The sequence below is a fragment of the Prionailurus bengalensis genome, chromosome B4, assembly GCF_016509475.1.
Source record: "Prionailurus bengalensis isolate Pbe53 chromosome B4, Fcat_Pben_1.1_paternal_pri, whole genome shotgun sequence".
Lineage (NCBI taxonomy): Eukaryota > Metazoa > Chordata > Mammalia > Carnivora > Felidae > Prionailurus > Prionailurus bengalensis.
In genome coordinates, this window is record NC_057358.1 from 129,655,827 (window position 1) to 129,672,993 (window position 17,167).

General features: G+C 53.5%; 1 protein-coding gene across 4 annotated transcripts in view; it reads left to right on the forward strand.

Moving 5' to 3' along the window:
* The first annotated feature begins 1,865 nt into the window (after positions 1–1,865).
* TOM1 (target of myb1 membrane trafficking protein) overlaps positions 1,866–17,167 on the forward strand; it is a 42,722-nt gene continuing 27,420 nt past the window's right edge. Inside the window, exons 1-3 of one of the 4 annotated variants that reach the window (XM_043563613.1) lie at positions 1,877–2,106; positions 8,302–8,538; positions 9,144–9,294. In XM_043563613.1, coding sequence (XP_043419548.1) covers positions 9,249–9,294 — 46 coding nt within the window. In that variant the 5' untranslated portion in view covers positions 1,877–2,106; positions 8,302–8,538; positions 9,144–9,248. Of the gene's footprint in view, positions 2,107–8,301; positions 8,539–9,143; positions 9,295–17,167 lie in introns of all 4 variants that reach the window. The other 3 variants (XM_043563615.1, XM_043563614.1, XM_043563612.1) reach the window with 3 other exon arrangements.

Sequence of the window (17,167 nt, forward strand, 5' to 3'; positions counted from 1 at the left end):
GTATTCTGTTTGCATGGAGTTGATACGATTCCGCTCCCTGTTTTGGAGTATGGGGGCTGTTTCAGCTTTTTTACCGTGAAGGATACAACTTATGGCTGTTTCATTCTTGTCAATAAAGCCCAAGATCTTCTGCCCACAACCGCTTTAAACCAGAGTGGGGCAAGGAGGCAAAAACTTCAGATAAATCACCACCCAACATGGGCGTGTGAAAGGCTGCCAATGGAAGAATCCAAAAATGCTAAATACCATGTATGCGACCAAGCAATATGCTCAAATGAAGAAAAACATGGAAGGTGCCTGGCATGGAAGTCACCTTAAATGTATATCCTGCCCTTTATGGTCCAAATACCAAAGGTATTTGATCTAAGGTAGATTGGTTTAAATTTTAATGTTTTAGTCACTGTACTAGACAACAATGGTGAGCAAAGTGGTGACATAGTATCCCAGCCCCTCACAGAGTAGAGGGGAAGGGCATTTGTGAATAGGTCTCCTGGGCATTATTAAAACACTTCAAAGCACAGCAGCACATGACTTCCATAAAGTTTTTATACTGTACAGTAAAGATGTTCAGCCACTGTGTCTGCACAAACAGGTTAACGTAAGGAAGTGATTAAGTCCTAATTTAGGTCTTTCATCATCCCATATCGGTACAATCCATTTACTAGCCTTCCCAATTTAAAAATCACAAACACAGTGATCAATTAAATATTAAAGCACCCTGCAGTAGCCCAAACTACCAAAGCTGTGGTTATCGTGTCTTTTGGAGTGCATGTGATGAGAAGAAAAAACCAATAGATCAGATCTGATCTAATGCGTAAGAGCAGTATCTAAAACATGGTACACAGGAGGGTTGAAAAGAGAATCTTAGAACGAGAAAAGGCCTTTGAAATGCTTAAATTTTTTTTTTTAATTTTTTTTTCAACGTTTATTTATTTTTGGGACAGAGAGAGACAGAGCATGAACGGGGGAGGGGCAGAGAGAGAGGGAGACACAGTATCAGAAACAGGCTCCAGGCTCTGAGCCATCAGCCCAGAGCCCGACGCGGGGCTCGAACTCACAGACCGCGAGATCGTGACCTGGCTGAAGTCGGACGCTTAACCGACTGCGCCACCCAGGCGCCCCGAAATGCTTAAAATTTTTAACTTGGGGTCCACTGCTGTGTTTCAGGGACCCCAGAAACTCCCTGAAGTTAAATTGTATCTCTGTATTTTTGCTGCATAAAGGCTTGTGGTTTTCTTCAAATTCTCAAAAGAGCCTGTGACCTACAACAAAGTTTATACAGTCCTTGATCTAATTCTAGCATCCAGCAAAAATGAAAGCTCGCTGTTTGAATCACAGAGTAAATCAATGGCAGAAATGGGTCCCAGGCTCCTCTTGTGAGTACATCTGGGTGCATTCTGCCACTCTGGGCTCTAGCCCGTTCCTCGCTACAATTCATGGAGTTGGTTCTGTGTCAAGGGATCGCAATCCCCTGGTGCTGGCCTCCAATGTAAGGTAAGCGAATGCGGACTGCAAGCAAGGTGCATCTTGCAACAGGGAGGCCCTGACATCAGATAGGAGGAGCTCTGCCAGGGCGGAGAGACAACAGGCCAGAGATGCTGTCAACCCCAGCGTTGGGGGCGTAGTCATAGTGAGGTCCTAACAGCGAAGTCACTAGAGTGAGAACTGGTCCGAGCTTGCAGTGTAACCTTACCCAAGTCATTTCCCTGCTCCGAGACCTTGCTTGACAAGCGTAGAGCTTTAGGTCACACCTTTAAAAGGCATTGGGGGCGTGGCCGGCACAGGCCACACAAAGCCTCCTCATTTGCCCCAACCCTACGTCGTGCGTGACGTCCACAGGCGCCAGGAGAGCTGCAATGTGGTCGTCGCCCTCCGCCTCGGGGAGGCCGACCCTCCACGTCAGGGGCGGGGCCTGTGTCCCACGCTCTACTCCCTACGCCCCGCCTCCACGGGCGCCTCCTCGCGGACCGTCGGGCGCGTCACGTGACGAGTCGGCGGCGCTGGCGGTTGCTGTCAGCTGATTCCCCCGGTTGGTGGCTGGGGCAGCCGCGGCGATGGACTTTCTCCTGGGGAACCCGTTCAGCTCTCCGGTGGGACAGCGCATCGGTGAGTCCCCGGAGCCCCGCCGCAGAGCCCTCAGCACGGCCTGGGTCCCCCCCGGGCGCTTCCAGGTCCCAAGTCACCCTCCGGAGGGACGCTGGGAGGGGAACGAGGCTGGCGTGTCTTTCCCGGACCTGTCCCCGCCCAGTCTCCCGCCCACCTTGATTGACAAAAGCCGTGGTCTATAGGAAAGCCTCGGCTTGTGATGGATGCCTACGGCAGCCAATAGCTAGAGAGAGAGGGCGGGCCGGGCGGCCGCGGCTCAGCCAATGTGAGGCTGATGGGGTCCCGAATCCCGGGAGAAAGTTTTGGGGGTTGAAGGGTCTGTGTGGTTTTGCAGTCCTTGAGCCCCTCGCCTGTCTCCCTCATCGCTCCCCTACCCCGGGTCGCGCCGCCTGGGCTCTTGCCGTCTCTTTCCTGGCTCGCCCGACTCTCCGGACACGGATACCGGAGAAGGGTTAGAAGTCCCTTCTCCCAGGATCAGGAGACTGGGGCTTGGCGTCTGGGCGAGCAACTTGCGGGGACGCGGCCAGGCAGCCCTGCTGCGCCCGGGGCCCGGCCAGACGCTGGCGAACCCGCGAGACCAGCAGCAAGGCGACCGCACAGTCACAGACTCCCCGAGCTGGAAGCGATCTCAGGAGCCACCTGATTCCGCCTCCCTCATTTCTCAGTACTCGGCTGGGCCGGGCACCCTGGCCGGAGGCACAGGCTTACTCAGCCCAGGTCTCCTGACTCTCCTGCGCCCTGTTGACGAGAGACTGACTTACTAGCTCCGTGACGTTGCCTCCCGTTTCCTCGCCTGTGATTAGGGGTGTATTAATGGTCCCTGCTTCTGTGAGGTTGTTGTGAAGGCTAAACTCGTTAATAATTGTAAAGTACTTAGAACCGTGCCTGGCATATGGCCACTGCTATATAAAAGGACGTGGTGATATTTATCATCCTTGTTACTGAGATACCACCAAGTGAGGGTGGGGAATCCCTGGAAATGGCTGGTTCCGTAGGTACTTCTTGCTCCCAATACTGGGAGGAACCCCAAGCCGTGGCCCAAACAGCTAACACTTCTCCAGGGACTGTCTGGATGTGCCTTCTTGCATCAGGAAACTGGCCAGTACTGTGAAACGTCTTCCTTCATCTTCTTGATGGTCTTTAGCATGAAGTCTAGTCTGGGAAAATTGGATCTTTTAGACAAGCTTTCCATACTGGCTGTCCTGGAAGCCAAACCTCACTAAGTCCGTCAACCCGGCTCAGCAGTATAATAGGCGCCATGGCGGTGTGTGGCTCTTCTGAGGTTTTGTAATCAAATTTCTCCCAAGAGGAGGCTGGCGGTCCGGGATTTATTTATACACCAGAGAGCTCCTGGACCAGAGAGAGGAAGCTGTCCTCCCAGGAACACCTTCCCCGCTCCCTGCCACCCACACCTCCCAATGAGTCATTGTTCTGGAGCTGAAAAGCTCTCCTCTCATCTTAATTTCTCCAGCAACAGATACCACCACTTTCATCACATGCCAAGTTTGAGACTTCCTACCTAAAAAAAAGTTGGAGGGGCGCCTGGGTGGCTCAGTCGGTTGAGCATCTGACTTCAGCTCAGGTCATGATCTTGCGGTTTGTGAGTTCGAGCCCCACCTAGGGCTCTGTGCTGACAGCTCGGGAGACTGGAGGCTGCTTCCGACTCTCTGTCCCCCTCTCTCTCTGCCCCTCCCCTGTTCATGCTCTGTCTCTGTCTCTGTCTCTCTCTCTCTTTCTCTGTCAAAAATAAAAATTTTAATAAATAAATAAATAAAAACAAAAAAAGTCTGACCTTCAAAGTTGGCCACATTTTCCTGAAGCTTTCTAGAAAAGCTCACCTGGGCTCTGGCCCTTAGCTGGTCAAAGAAAGCCTGTGGCAAGAAATACTCTGTCCAAAGAGAATACTACAAACTCATAATATCTTGGAACCAGAACCAAATTTGGCTACTGGAAGAAGGGTCCTTACCCTGGCCACCTTCTAACTCAAGGTTCTCATCAGGATTCCCTGGAAGACTTATTAAAGACAGATGGTTGGGGGCGCCTGGGTGGCTCAGTCGGTCAAGCGTCTGACTTCAGCTCAGGTCATGATCTCGCGGTTTGTGAGTTCGAGCCCCACGTCGGGCTCTGTGGTGACAGCTCAGAGCCTGGAGCCTGCTTCGGATTCTGTGTCTCCCTCTCTCTCTTCCCCCCGCCCTCAAAAATAAACAAACATTGAAGAAAAAAAAAAAAAAAGACAGGTGGCTGGGCTCCATCCCAGAGTCTCTGACTCTGTAGGTCTGGGGTGAGCCGAAGGCTATGCAGTTCTAACAAATTCCCAGGTGACACTGATGCCACTGGATTGGAAACCACATATTGAAAAGCTCCATTCTAGCCCATCTCCTTCATTTTCCACAGAAGGAGACAGAGGCCAGAGAGAAGGTGGAGACTGACTCACCCAGGCTCCCAGAGAGTTGGTAGTGAAGCTATGATGAGCTCCCCAGAACCAGTGAAACTTGAACCAAAGCTGCGGAGGCTCTAAAAGTGGAATGAAATGAAGGCTAGCTGCCATTTGAGTAGATGCCTTTAGTCTTCCAGAGGTTTCTTGTAGGTGAAGAGATGAAAGGTACTGCTGATTGGCTGGGATTATCGATGACCTAGGGTTTCTGGAAACTGCAGGAGTAAAATAATGTCAAGGCTGCTGACTCCGCCCCCTTGTGGCAAGAGAAGCCCCGTAGAATCATGGCATCGGCATCCCTGAGCGCAGTGAGCTCCAGGGGTGCTCGTCAGGGGTGAGGGTCAATCAGCTCATCCACCCGCACACCCACCCGCACACCCTTGTACTTGCTGCCTCCTCTGCCTGGAATGCCTGCTCCAGCCTGCATCCTTCAAAGCTCAGCCATTGTCACCTCCTCCCTGAGGCCCTCCCTGAGCCCTGCAGATCCAGCCATTGCTTTTGTGCTCTCGCATCACCCTCGCTCCTCAGGCTTCTTCGCTCTCGGCCTTGGGGCTCTGAGCCTCCACTTCCTCCTGGGTAGGACGGTAGCTACAACAGCATCCACCTGTCTGGGTGGTCACGAGAGTGAAGCGAGACACTCCCCGGGAGTCGTGTGTGCGGGAAACATCAGAAATCATCAGCCCTTGCTGTCCTCATCATTGTTTCTATTATTTCCACCATTGCACACTAATAGACCCCTGTCCCGTTCTGTTAGTAGCTGTACATGTGCATCTCCCCAGCTAGACTAGGCTTCCTGAGAGCGGGGACTGTACCTCACTTGTCGGGACCCTCGGCACCTGGCATGGTCCCTGGCCCATCGTAGGAGGGAAGAAAAGAGAAAAGGAAGGTAACATTTGGTGAGGAGCAAATACCATGTGTCGGGGACCATGCTAGTATCCTGGTTATTAATATTCACAGCGACCCTACAAGGTTTTGCTATTTTTTCTAGTTTTACCAAAAGTAAGTGTGAAGCAGCGTATCATTTCCCAAGGTTTCACAGCTAATCAGGGTGGGGATCCAGACCCAGGTTTCTCTGGCTGAGAGCCCACGTCCTCCCCTGGGCCCTCACCCCACTGTATCTGGCTGACCAGTGCTTATTTGGAACTTACACTGTCCACCCCTCCAGGATCCACGGTTCATTGCTCTACTCACAGATTAGCCTGGCTGGTTATGATGTACGTGTGAGTCTGTACATCTGCAGGTCCCTCAGCCTTATATCTTTCAGTGGGAGAGCTTCCCAAGGGCAGCAGCTGTGGCTGAAAGGATCCCAGATACTTAGCACTGGGCGGTGTTGACACAGCCCTCTCCTACCAAGGATTTCAAAACCCTTTCCAGAATCCTCTGCGGACAGATCTTAGGGGTTGTCTTATAGACGGAACGTCAGAAGGCAACCCAAGAAGCCCATTGTCCATTTCTGACTGTCATCTTACCCCTGGCACACTGAGTCGGAGACCCAACTGCTCAGAAAGCAAGCTGCAGACAGCAGACGCTGTGAATGTGGGCTGTCCCTGAGGACCAGCCCCCCGTAGTCGGGGTGGAGGTGCCGGTAACTGGATATGACGTGGGAGCTCAGAGCCTGCGGCCGATCCCCGCGGTGGATGGGAGAGGGGGAGAAGTCAGGCAGAGCTGCCTTGGAGCCACAAAGGCCAAGCCAGGGGAGCTACAGGAAGGAATCGTAGAGGAGAGACTCCAAGTGTTAGTTAGTAGAGAGGACACTTGAAGCCCCCCGGAGTGCCATTTTGGGAGTGAGGAACTGGGAACCGAACTGGCCACCCAAGCGATGTTGTCGAGGGAACAGCAAGCCTGGACGCAGGAGACCTGGGCCCAGCTCCTCGCTACGTCACGTTCCCTCTCCGCTGCCCGTGGCATGTCTGCGATGCACTGCCGTCCTCCCTCTGCTTCCCAGAGCACTGCTGAGGAACAGCGGAGGTCACACGTGGGGGCAGGGAAGGCTGGACACCAGAGGGAAGAAAGGAGCTGACGGACAGACTCAAGAGAGTGATGGATCGGCTCCGCGGGCCCAGAGGGCAGAGAGTGAGGACGTCAGCCGAGCCGAGCTCAGTGGCAGCACATGCGGCCCTGACACCTTGCACAGGTGTCGCTTGCTCCCCACCGCTGGAGGGGTGAAGGCAGAGGCCGCAGGGGAGGGAGGCTATAAGGAGGATTCCCCACACTGGCCACCAGGGTAGATTAGGGCAGGATTTGCAGACTTTCTGGAAGGGGCTAGAAAGTAAATATTTCCACTTTTGTGGGCTGTGGCCCGCATTACAGCGGCTCATCTCTGCCATTGTAGCATAAAAGCAGCATAGACCATGTGTAGGTGAATGGACCAAACGGTGTTCCAATCAGACTTTGTTTATGGGCACCAAAACGTAAATTTCATGTACTTTTCACATGTCATGAAAGAGTATTCTTCTTTGGATTTGTTTTCAACCATTTAAAAACGTGCAAACCGTTCTTAGCTTGTGGGCCACGCGAAAGCAGACTGAACAGGCACGTGGGTTCATCGTTTGCTGACCTCTGGGTCGGACCAGCTGGCCAGAGGCAGAATGATGGAAGGCAGTGTTCTTCAGGGTGGAATCCCAGAGAACCCCATGTGTCAGATGCCTAAGGATGCTCCAGCCCTGGGCCTCCCAGGGCAGAATCCCTACGACTTCCCCCCATTGTGCCTTGGGGAGCCCTCAGGTCTTAAAGCTCTTGTTCCCTGATGTGGAAATGCTAGCTTGGGGCCCAAGTCTCTGTCTTAAGCGTAACAGGGAATGATGTCTAGAAAGGACCTTGTGCCAAATGGCTGTGGCACATGCCATAAGGCATCCAGGTTGAGCTCTCGAATCCCACCAGATGGTCTGAGTCCTGGTTCAGTCTCCGCTGGCTTTGTTACCTGGGGCAAGTTACATAACCTCTCTGTTGTTGAATTTCACATCTGTCAGATAAGGACAGTGATAGCACGTGTATCAGTTGGGGTTGCTGTTTTGGGAAGCCCTCAGCCCAGTGCCTGCCAGAGAGGAAGCGTCCAGAGCTGTTAGCCTCGGTGGTTTTTTACCGGTGTCATCATCGTCGCTGGGGCATAGTCTAAGTGAGTGACAGAGCTAAGGAGCTCTGGCTCCAGTGCAGCCTCTGTGTTGGTCTTGGTGTCACCGGGCAATGAGCAGTCACTGGCTGGTGGCAGCCACATTCATAGGTCAGGTTGCAGGCTGTGGGGTAGATCTGATTCTTCCTTGGGAACTAAAGCCTTCGCCTGACCCTACGGATAGAAGCGGTGAATAGGTTTTGTTCCCTCACTGAGCTCAAAGAAATAAGAGTAAAGTGCCGGATTTCCGCTCTTCTGGTTTTAGAAGAAAAAAAAAAAAAAAAAGACACACACACACACACACACACACACACACACACACAAAACCCTCAGTGTCTTCTAATTAGCTTGGGGCTGTCACCCCATAGAGAAACAGAGAATCGGGACAAGTTAACTCTTTACCTCCTTCCCAAGAAGGTCTCTGTCAAGGCTGGCATTCTGCAGACTTCTGTCCTTCATGTGCCACCTTCTTGATTTCTATCCGCCCTGTGCCGCCTCGCCCTTTACTTTCATAGTATTTTCTTTTTATTGGCTCGCCATTTTTAGTATGACCTCATCCTGTGTGATTACATTCATGAAATCATGAAGTAATTCATGTTTGTTTTTCTCTCCTTCGTTGAAGTTAATGTGCATCTCTCAACATGTCTTTAAGTTTGTCCGTGAACCCACCTGATGTGACCCTGCGTAGCACCTTCCGGTGACTCCAGTGACAGCAGTATGGGGTCAGAGCTTGGATCTTGCATCAGAAGATCTGGGTGCATGTGCCAGCTCTGCCCCTTCCCGGCACTTCCTGTGTCCCCCGGGCAAGTGACGGAGCCTCTGGGGGACGCCTGCCTCCATGAACATGGCAAAGGCCACTGAAAAGTGCTGTGGAGAACCAAACTGCCGTGTAAGATTCATAGAGAACTGGGCTTTGTTCCTGATGGGGAAGGTAGAGGAGGGAAGGGGAGAGCCCGGGGTGAGAGGGACAGGAGGAGAGAACAGAACCCACCAGACTGTGTGAGGCTGAGCCCAGCAGCATTTAAGAACAGACAGAGGTGTCCCCTGTTCGACTGGAACTTGTTTGCATTGAGGCAGTAAAAACCGGGTGGTTAACTTTATGTATCAACTTGACTGGGCCATGGTGTCCAGATATTTGGTCAAACATTATCTTAGGGGCTCCTGGGTGGCTCAGTCAGTTGAGCGTCTGACTTTAGCTCAGCTCACGATCTTGCGGTTCGTGAGTTTGAGCCCCGCATCAGGCTCTGTGCTGACAGTGTGGAGCCTGCTTTGGATCCTCTGTCCCCCTCTCTCTCTGCCCCTCCCCTGCATGTTCTCTCTCTCTCTCTCTCTCTCTGTCTCAAAAATAAGTATACCCTTAAAAAACATTACTAAAAAAAATTATTCTAGATGTTTCTGTGAAGGTATTTTTTAAATGAGATGGGTAGACTTTGAGTAAAGCAGGTTATTCTCCATAGTGTGGGTGGGCCTCGTCTAATTAAGTTATGGTTTCAGTAGAAGACTGGCCTCTCGGACGAGGGAATTCGCCAGCAGACAGACTCTGGACTCGAGCCGCATCCGTTCCCTAGGTCTCCTGCCTGCTGGCCTGCCCACATTCACATGAGCCAATCCAGTAAAATAAATTTCTCTCAACGGGTGGAGAGAGGTGAGGGAAGGAGAGGGACCGAGGGAGGGGGGAGGGCGGGATCAGCAGCATCTTCTGTACTCACAAGGGGGAAGGAAGAGCATGTCACAGGCACTTTGGCCAGCCGCGTCACCTCTCTGCTTTCACAGCCTTGCTCCCTCTTACCCGGACAGTTTTACCAAACCCTCCTTCATGTAGCTGAAATTTTCTTCAGTTAGGTACTATAATTGGTTATATCAACTTTAAAATTGTGGGTTGCAGAAGTCATACCCCCACTGTAAGGTATTTTTGAGTTCCTCTATGGCCTGTGGTTACAGGATGGCGGGGGGAGAGGCAGCCAGAGTTTTGAGTAAGGATGGCTCAGCGACTTAGGAAACTGGTGGAACTTTCCACACTGGGTCCTCAGAGACTTGCTCATCTGGAACACAGGCCTCAAGACAGTTTGCTGGCTGGGGGAGAAAATGGCTTCAGCGTGTATGGGATTTAAAAATCTATTTTGTGGACTGCTTGAAATTTTCAAACATTTAATTTGGGGGTTGATATTTTTGTAGTGGAAAACGTTCGTTTTTGTGATTGCTGTGTGCTAAGTAAGATAAAAGCAATGGAAATGCATTCTCTCATTTGCTCCTCACACAGCCCCGGAAGCTGAATGTCCTCTTTATCCCTCTTTATGCAGGGGAGAAACTAAGGCACAGAGAGTTTCAAGAAAATTCATTCAGGATGGGACACCTGCCTGGCTCGTTCAGTGGGGCATGCAACTCTTGATCTTGGGGTTGTGAGTTCAAGCCTCACATTACATACATACATACATACATACATACATACATACATAGGAAAGAAGGAAGGAGGATTTTTATTTATTTATTTTGAGAGAGAGAGAGAGAGAGCTGGAGTGTGCACACGAATGGGGGAGGGGCAGAGAGGGGGTGGGAGAGAGAGAATCCCAAGCAGGCTTTGTGAGGTCAACACAGAGCCTGACTCGGGGCTTGAACTCACAAACCGTGAGATCATGATCTGAGCTGAAATCAGATACTTAACCGACTGAGCCATCCAGACTCCTGGAAAAAATAAAAAAATTTTTTTAACCAATTCATCCAGGGTCACATAGCTAATGAGTGCTCAAGTCAGGACTTGATGTGGGATTTGTCTGTGTCCAGATCCCACGCTCCTAACTTCTTCACCTCACTGCTCCCCCTTAGAACTGAAAGGAGTGTGCTGGGTTTCCTCTCGAGTGAAAAATATCCAGATGCATCTAGAATGATTTTGTTTGTAATGGTTCTTCCTACAGTTTCCCACCCGCACCGTTAGCGTATTGTTTCATCCTTGTGCGTGTCCCCACGTGGCAGGAAGTGCAGGTGGAGGTGCCACCACTGCCCTGCCTCTCTTGGGGGGCAGGGGGCAGGGAGAGGGGGGACGGGAGAAGCTTCCAGAGCCGCCCGACATTCAGCCTGTGTCTCCGGCCAGAACTGGGTCACATGGCCACTTCTAGCGGCAGGGGAGACCAGAAGAGCTAAGTTCTGTGGCCAGTGGAGAGTGAGCGCCTTTGACAAGGACAAATTCTGCAGCAGTCGGCTTCACGAGGTGGAGTTAATAAGTGTCTACTGACGTCATCGCAGAGCGCATTAACACACATACAGGCTCCGGCGCGGCCAGGTGGGTGAGTTCCCACGCTGCCTCTCCAGAAGGAGTGCCCAGCTGGCCCGCGCCCCAAGAAGATCAATCAGAATGGCGGAGGCTCTAGAGATCACGTCCAGAGCAGCCACAGGAATTGAGGGTTAGTGTGGAGGACAGATTAAGGGGGAGACATGGTAGTTTCTAAAAATATTCAAAGGACTGCCAAGTGGGAGGAAGATTACCTGCACAACAGCTACCAAGGGATCAATAGAGGACAAAGGATGGGAGTATTTCAAGTATTACAGGGGCCCCTGGGCGGCTCAGTCGGTTAAGCGTCTGACTTCAGCTCAGGCCATGACCTCCCAGTTCGTGGGTTTGAGACCCGCCTTGGGCTCTGGGCTGACAGCTCAGAGCCTGGAGCCTGCTTCAGATTCTGTATAACCCCCTCCCTTCCTCTGCCCCTCCCCCACTCACCCTCTGCCTCTCTCTGTCTCTGTCTCTCTCTCTCTCTCTCAAAAATAAATAAACATTAGGGGCGCCTGGGTGGCGCAGTCGGTTAAGCGTCCGACTTCGGCCAGGTCACGATCTCGCGGTCCATGAGTTCGAGCCCCGCGTCGGGCTCTGGGCTGATGGCTCAGAGCCTGGAGCCTGTTTCCGATTCTGTGTCTCCCTCTCTCTCTGCCCCTCCCCTGTTCATGCTCTGTCTCTCTCTGTCCCAAGAATAAATAAAAACGTTGAAAAAAAAATTTAAAAAAAAATAAATAAACATTAAAAAATTTTTGGGGGGTGGGGGGCACCTGGGTGGCTCAGTCAGTTAAGCATCTGACTTCGGCTCAGGTCATGATCTCACAGTTCGTGCGTTCAAGCCCCGCGTCGGGCTCTGTGCTGACAGCTCAGGGCCTGGAGCCTGCTTGGGAATCTGTGTCTCCCTCTCTCTCTGCGCCTCCCCTGCTCACGCTCTGTCTCTCTCTCTCTCTCTCTCTCTCAAAAATAAACAAACATTAAAAAAAAAAAAAAAGATTAAAAAAAAATTTTTTTTAATTTAAGTGTTACAGAGGTTTATTGTCCTGGTAGGTATGACCTCATCCTTCATTCAGTTAGTTACTCAGCAAACACGCACCCCGCAGGTTTATCGGGGGGCCAGGTCCCATCTGATGTATGAATTCCTGAGCTGTGTAATCTCCACCCAGGAGCTCACGACCTAATGGGAGAGACAGACAGCCGCTCACAGCCTAATGGGAGAGGCAGACAGAAACAAAGAAATCAATTCCGTAGAGTTATTTTAACAGCCCTGCTGAGCAGAACTTGTAGCTGCGGCCTGTGTGAAATGCTGCTGGCCCGTGAGGGAAGGAACAGGTCCTCTAGGGGGTCAGGGCAGGCTCCTCGTGGTGACCTGACTTTGATCTGGGCGTAGGAGCAAGATTTAGGGTGGGCAGGAGGGCAGGAGTACAAGCAGGCCCCGCCGGGGCACAGTCAGAAGGCCAGGGCCGTCTCCACCCTGAGCCCTGCCCACCAAGCCCCGGGAAGCCTGGGAGTTCCAGTCCCACAGCCTTGTTTGATCTGAAGTTGCGGGGTTGGTTTGATCAACAATTTTTTTCTTTAATGTTTATTCTATTTCTGAGAGACGGAGAGAGACAGTGTGAGCAGGGGAGGGGCAGAGAGAGGGAGACACGGAATCGGAAGCGGGCTCCAGGCTCCGACCCGTCAGCACAGAGCCCGACACGGGGCTCGAACCCCTGAACCGCGAGATCATGACCCGAGCCGAAGCTCAAACACTTAAGCAATGGAGCCACCCAGGCGACCCAACCAATGTCTTTAAACACCCAGGCTTTTTGTCCTGAGCTTGTCACCTCCTGGGCCCAAGCTGCAGGTACCCCATTCCCAGGAGAGAGAAAGGAAGAAGAGGGAGGAAGGGTTTTCTCCTCCCTGAGCTGTGTCTCTGTGTCCCAGAAAGGACGTCTCCCCTGCCACTGCCCAGCAAACACCCCTCTTCTCCCCGGAAACCAAAACAAGGCCACTTGCCCACTTCTGGAGCAGGTGCTGCAGAGGGGAGCGGGGTGGCCGCTCTGGGCAGGGAAGGAAGGAATGGCTGCCGGGTGGGTCCTGGTGCAGGCCGGTGCCAGCTTTGAGGATGGCAGAGCTCGCCTCTCCCCTCCAGTTGCCTCACTGCCCCTGGGACTTTCTCCCTCCCTCGGGCCACTTCTCCCCGGTGCCTGAGAGTCACCCTCCAGCCCCTCTTCTGTCTTCTTCCCGACATCCTCGATGACTCATCGTTGATGAGTTCATTCGGCAAGGCCAATGCCGTTCCTCTCCCAAGAACCTCCCTTTCCACCTGCCCAGCCCGGCGCCTTGTGCTCTGGGCTCCGCTCAGACGGCACCTCCTCGCTGACACCTTCCCTGTTCCCTCTGCGGGTGCTCACTGCCCCCCGCCCCGTCTCCTGGCTCTCACAGCACCCTGAACTGGCCTCAGCCATGCCACCCTGCTCTGAAAATGTTTGCCCACCTGTCATCCCTGACCACTTTAGGACCTCCTGAAGGGCAGGGATTCTGTCCTTTGCCTTTGCCTCTGGAGCACCTGCCGCAGGGCTGGACAGATAATAGCCACTCAGAGAATGTCGTGGAGGGCAGAGAGGTGGACGTGAGGGAGATGGTGGGAAGCAGGTGCACAGAAAGCAATTGTGGGGCAGGATAACGGGCACTAGGCAGGGGGTGGAGGCAGAGGGCCGGTAGGGAGGGAGCGAGGAGGCGGACAGAGGGCGGGTATTACCTACAGCAAATTTCAAACATCGTATCACTTCTCTCATGAATATTTCAGTACATCTCTAACAGGTAAGGAATAGGATTCTTACTTAAAAACAAACAAGCTGCAGCCCCAGTACCATTATACACTTGAAAAAAAAGGATACAAATGGAGTGACAGTAAACACTGAAAGGAAGTCCCCAAAAGGATCTCTGGTTCCTTTGAGTGACGTGAGTGGGTGGTGTTTCTGCCGGAGAGCTGGCGTTCTGTAAATGTGATCTAAAAGGAAGGTGGCTGTGCACGGCCTTGCTGGGGTGAGGGCCTCAAAAGAAGGCCTGTGGGGGCCACTCGGAGCTGATAGGCCGTGTCATTGTTGTCTTTCTCACGGTCCGCCGACTTGCGTTGGATCCTTCTCCCCTGGGCCTGGACCATGGCCTGAGACAGAACCAGGTCTGCGGGTCGTCACCGGCCTTGAAGACCATCCTCACTGCTCACAAGCCGCACTTTGTTGAATCGAAGATACTGTGGGGTGTGCGAAAAGAAAAAAATGCCAGCCGAGCGCTGGCAGGTCATTATTTGTAAGAGCCACCCCAATATCAGAGGGGTTCAAAGTGGGAAGGGGGAGGGGAGCTCACAGAGAAACACAGTGTGCGACATCGGGGCAGGTGGGGTGGGGACTCGGCCTTGAACCGGAGTGGTGAGGCAGTCTGGGGGCTGTTGGCCTTGGACAAACACTCAACAAGCCTCTCCTCTCTGTCCCACTGGAGGGTAGACCCCGGCGAGAGAGAGAGAGAGAGAGAAAGAGGGAGAGGGATAGGTCCCCAAGAGCTCTGGGTCCACCCTAGTTGGGTAGAGATGTCCTTGAATAGCCAAGCAGCATGAGATACACAGTGGGTTTAGACCCCACACAGGCCCAGCTCTGCGTCCCTGCTCCCCCACTTCCGGGCGTTGGACCTCAGCTGCCCCCATGCATGGTAGGGACCGTGGGGAGGTGACCCGAGAGGAGGTACACTGAGCAGGTTACACAGGCTCAGTGAATGCCAGTCATTTTGTCACTGTTCTTCATGATGTTACCGTCACAGTGCCGGATGACCATACAGGTCACAGTGACACAGTCCCCTCAGTTGGCAAATACACTGAGGAGCTGTCACCAGGGTAGGGCCTTAAAAGACGAGCAGGGATCAGCCGGTCCATTTCCTCCTCTCTGCCGGCACATCCGGATCTCACACCGTGTCCTATCTCAGTGCCCAGTCTTTTCTGTCATGCCACTCTCACCTTTGTGAGGGCCATTGTGGCCTCCCACTGGACCGTCAACTTGCTGTGGGCAGGACCTGGTTGGTTTTGCTCACCAGAATCTCTCCCAGCACCCGGATGGCAACAAGCAATGAGTACGTTCAAGAGGCACATAAGGTCGTGGTTAAGAGTATGGATGCGGTAGGGGTGCCTGGGTGGCTCAGTCGGTTGAGCGTCCGACTTTGGCTCAGGTCACGATCTTACAGTCTCACAGTCTGTGGGTTCGAGCCCCGCATCGGGCTCTGTGCTGACAGCTCGGAGCCTGGAGCCTGCTTCCGATTCTGTGTCTCCAGCTATCTCTGCCTCTCCCCCACTTGTGCTAGCTCTCACCCTCTCTCTCTCTTTCTCTCTGTCTCTCAAAAATAAGTAAGTGTAAAAAAAAATGTAAAGAGTAAGGATGCAGTAACCAGACCTCTCTGAGTCTGAACCTCTGCTCTGCAGTGTGGAAGCTGTGTGACCATGGGCAAGACACTGACCTCTCTGTGCTCCTCAGTTTATTTATCCTCTGTCTTAAGGATTATGGTGAGAGGTTCGTGTGAAGGCCCGAGTCCCATGATTGGTGCTTACTGAGCATCCAGTGAGCGTGCTGGTGGTGATGGTTGTCATCGTCCTCTGTGACCCAGATGCGTGACCGAATGGTAGAAAGGCATGCCAGGCAGAAGCCCAGGGGCATGCAAGAACAAGGCCCCAGCAGGAGCAGAACACAGCCAGTCTTGGCTGAGGTCAGTCCCAAATGTCCCTCTCAGCCCCTGAAGACTTCAGGATTTTGACCCTCAGGCAACTGAGGGCAGTTGGAAGGGCGGGGGGGGGGGGGGGGGGATCCTGGATAATTTTCAGACAGAAGAAGGTACTGATTGGATTTGTGTTTGAAGAGAAGAGGGTGGAGGTGATGGTCTAGGCCTCGGAGAGGTGACAGGGCCTGAATGAGAGCTGATAATGGAGCCGGGGGCAACTCGCAGATGTGTTGAGTAGTGGGAATTCCCAGATGTAGTGGCCTGCCGTTGGAATGTGCAGGGTGGTGAGGAGAAGACTCTAGGCTGCTCCCCCACCCCCAGGGCTGACTTTGGCAGCAGGTAGTCCTGGCCATGATTCCACCGAGCACCCGCAGACGCGGACTTCTCCAAAAGCAGTGGAAGGAGCCAAGAAGGCGACTGTCTTCCGGCTGTTTGGGGTCCCCCCAAGAAAGAGCAGGCAGGGAGCAGGGGCGGGGAGCTGGCGTGTCTTCGGTGGCCACTCTTGCCCGCTCTCAGCCCAGGTCACAGTCATGGTACTTAATGAGTCATGACTCATTACTGCTCTTACCTGATGTCGTGCACGCATTGTCTGGCTACAAAGTCTCAGTGTGAGGCAGGCAGCCTTATCTCGGTTTCCCAGAGGAGAAAGCAGACCGGAGAGGGCCTGCTGTCCCCAAGTTAGGACACGAAGCTAGACTCACCACACTCCAAGGCCTGTGCCACTGCCCAGCCTGACTCTGCCTGCCATCCCGCCAGGCAGACTCTCTGGAGCCTTCCCGGAAGGTGGCGTCTGCACCAGGCATGACGCGGGGAGAGGGGACAGGCACACATGGGCCCAGCGGTCCACGGCCACGGGACTGCTGGCCCCCGACGGCAGACAGGGAGGCTGGCAGGGCCTGGCATCCTCGGGAGCTGGGACAAGAGCAGAACAGCTCCTGGGACCTTTGACGACTGCCACCCACAGCCCAGAGGCCGGCGAGCATTCTCCTAGAACCCGTAACCACTGTCAGTGTTCGTACTCCCCCTTCCTGAAATAGCAAGCTGAGCCACTTCTGTGGTCAAAAAGCAAAAACAAAACAAATATCCCCAGGTTCCTGTGGGTTTCCATTTCTGCCCTTGATGGAGTACGCCCGGAAAGTCTCACTGAGGATGTGTGAAAACCCCCCAGTCGGGCCATCTGCTCCCCAGCTTGCGGGGAGGTGGCCGCGAGGCCCCAGGCTGGGCCCATCCTGCTCTAGACACACCTGTCTCCTACTGAGTTTGCCCGGGTGGACCTCAAACCTCCTCCCCTCCCTCCTCTTCCTCCTTCCTCCTCTTCCTCCCCCTGTTGAGGCTGACTGAAACCCCAGCCCCCCAGAAGACTCCAGCATCCGCCTGGCTCTGCCCGCTGCTGGCGTCGGGACTGGAGAGCTGTGCTCGGGGGGCCTCAGACCCGTGCTCCGGCTCCCGCACCCCCCGATTCCCTGGCCTGGCACCTCCTCCGGCTTCTGAGTGCCCTGCCACCCCTTAACGG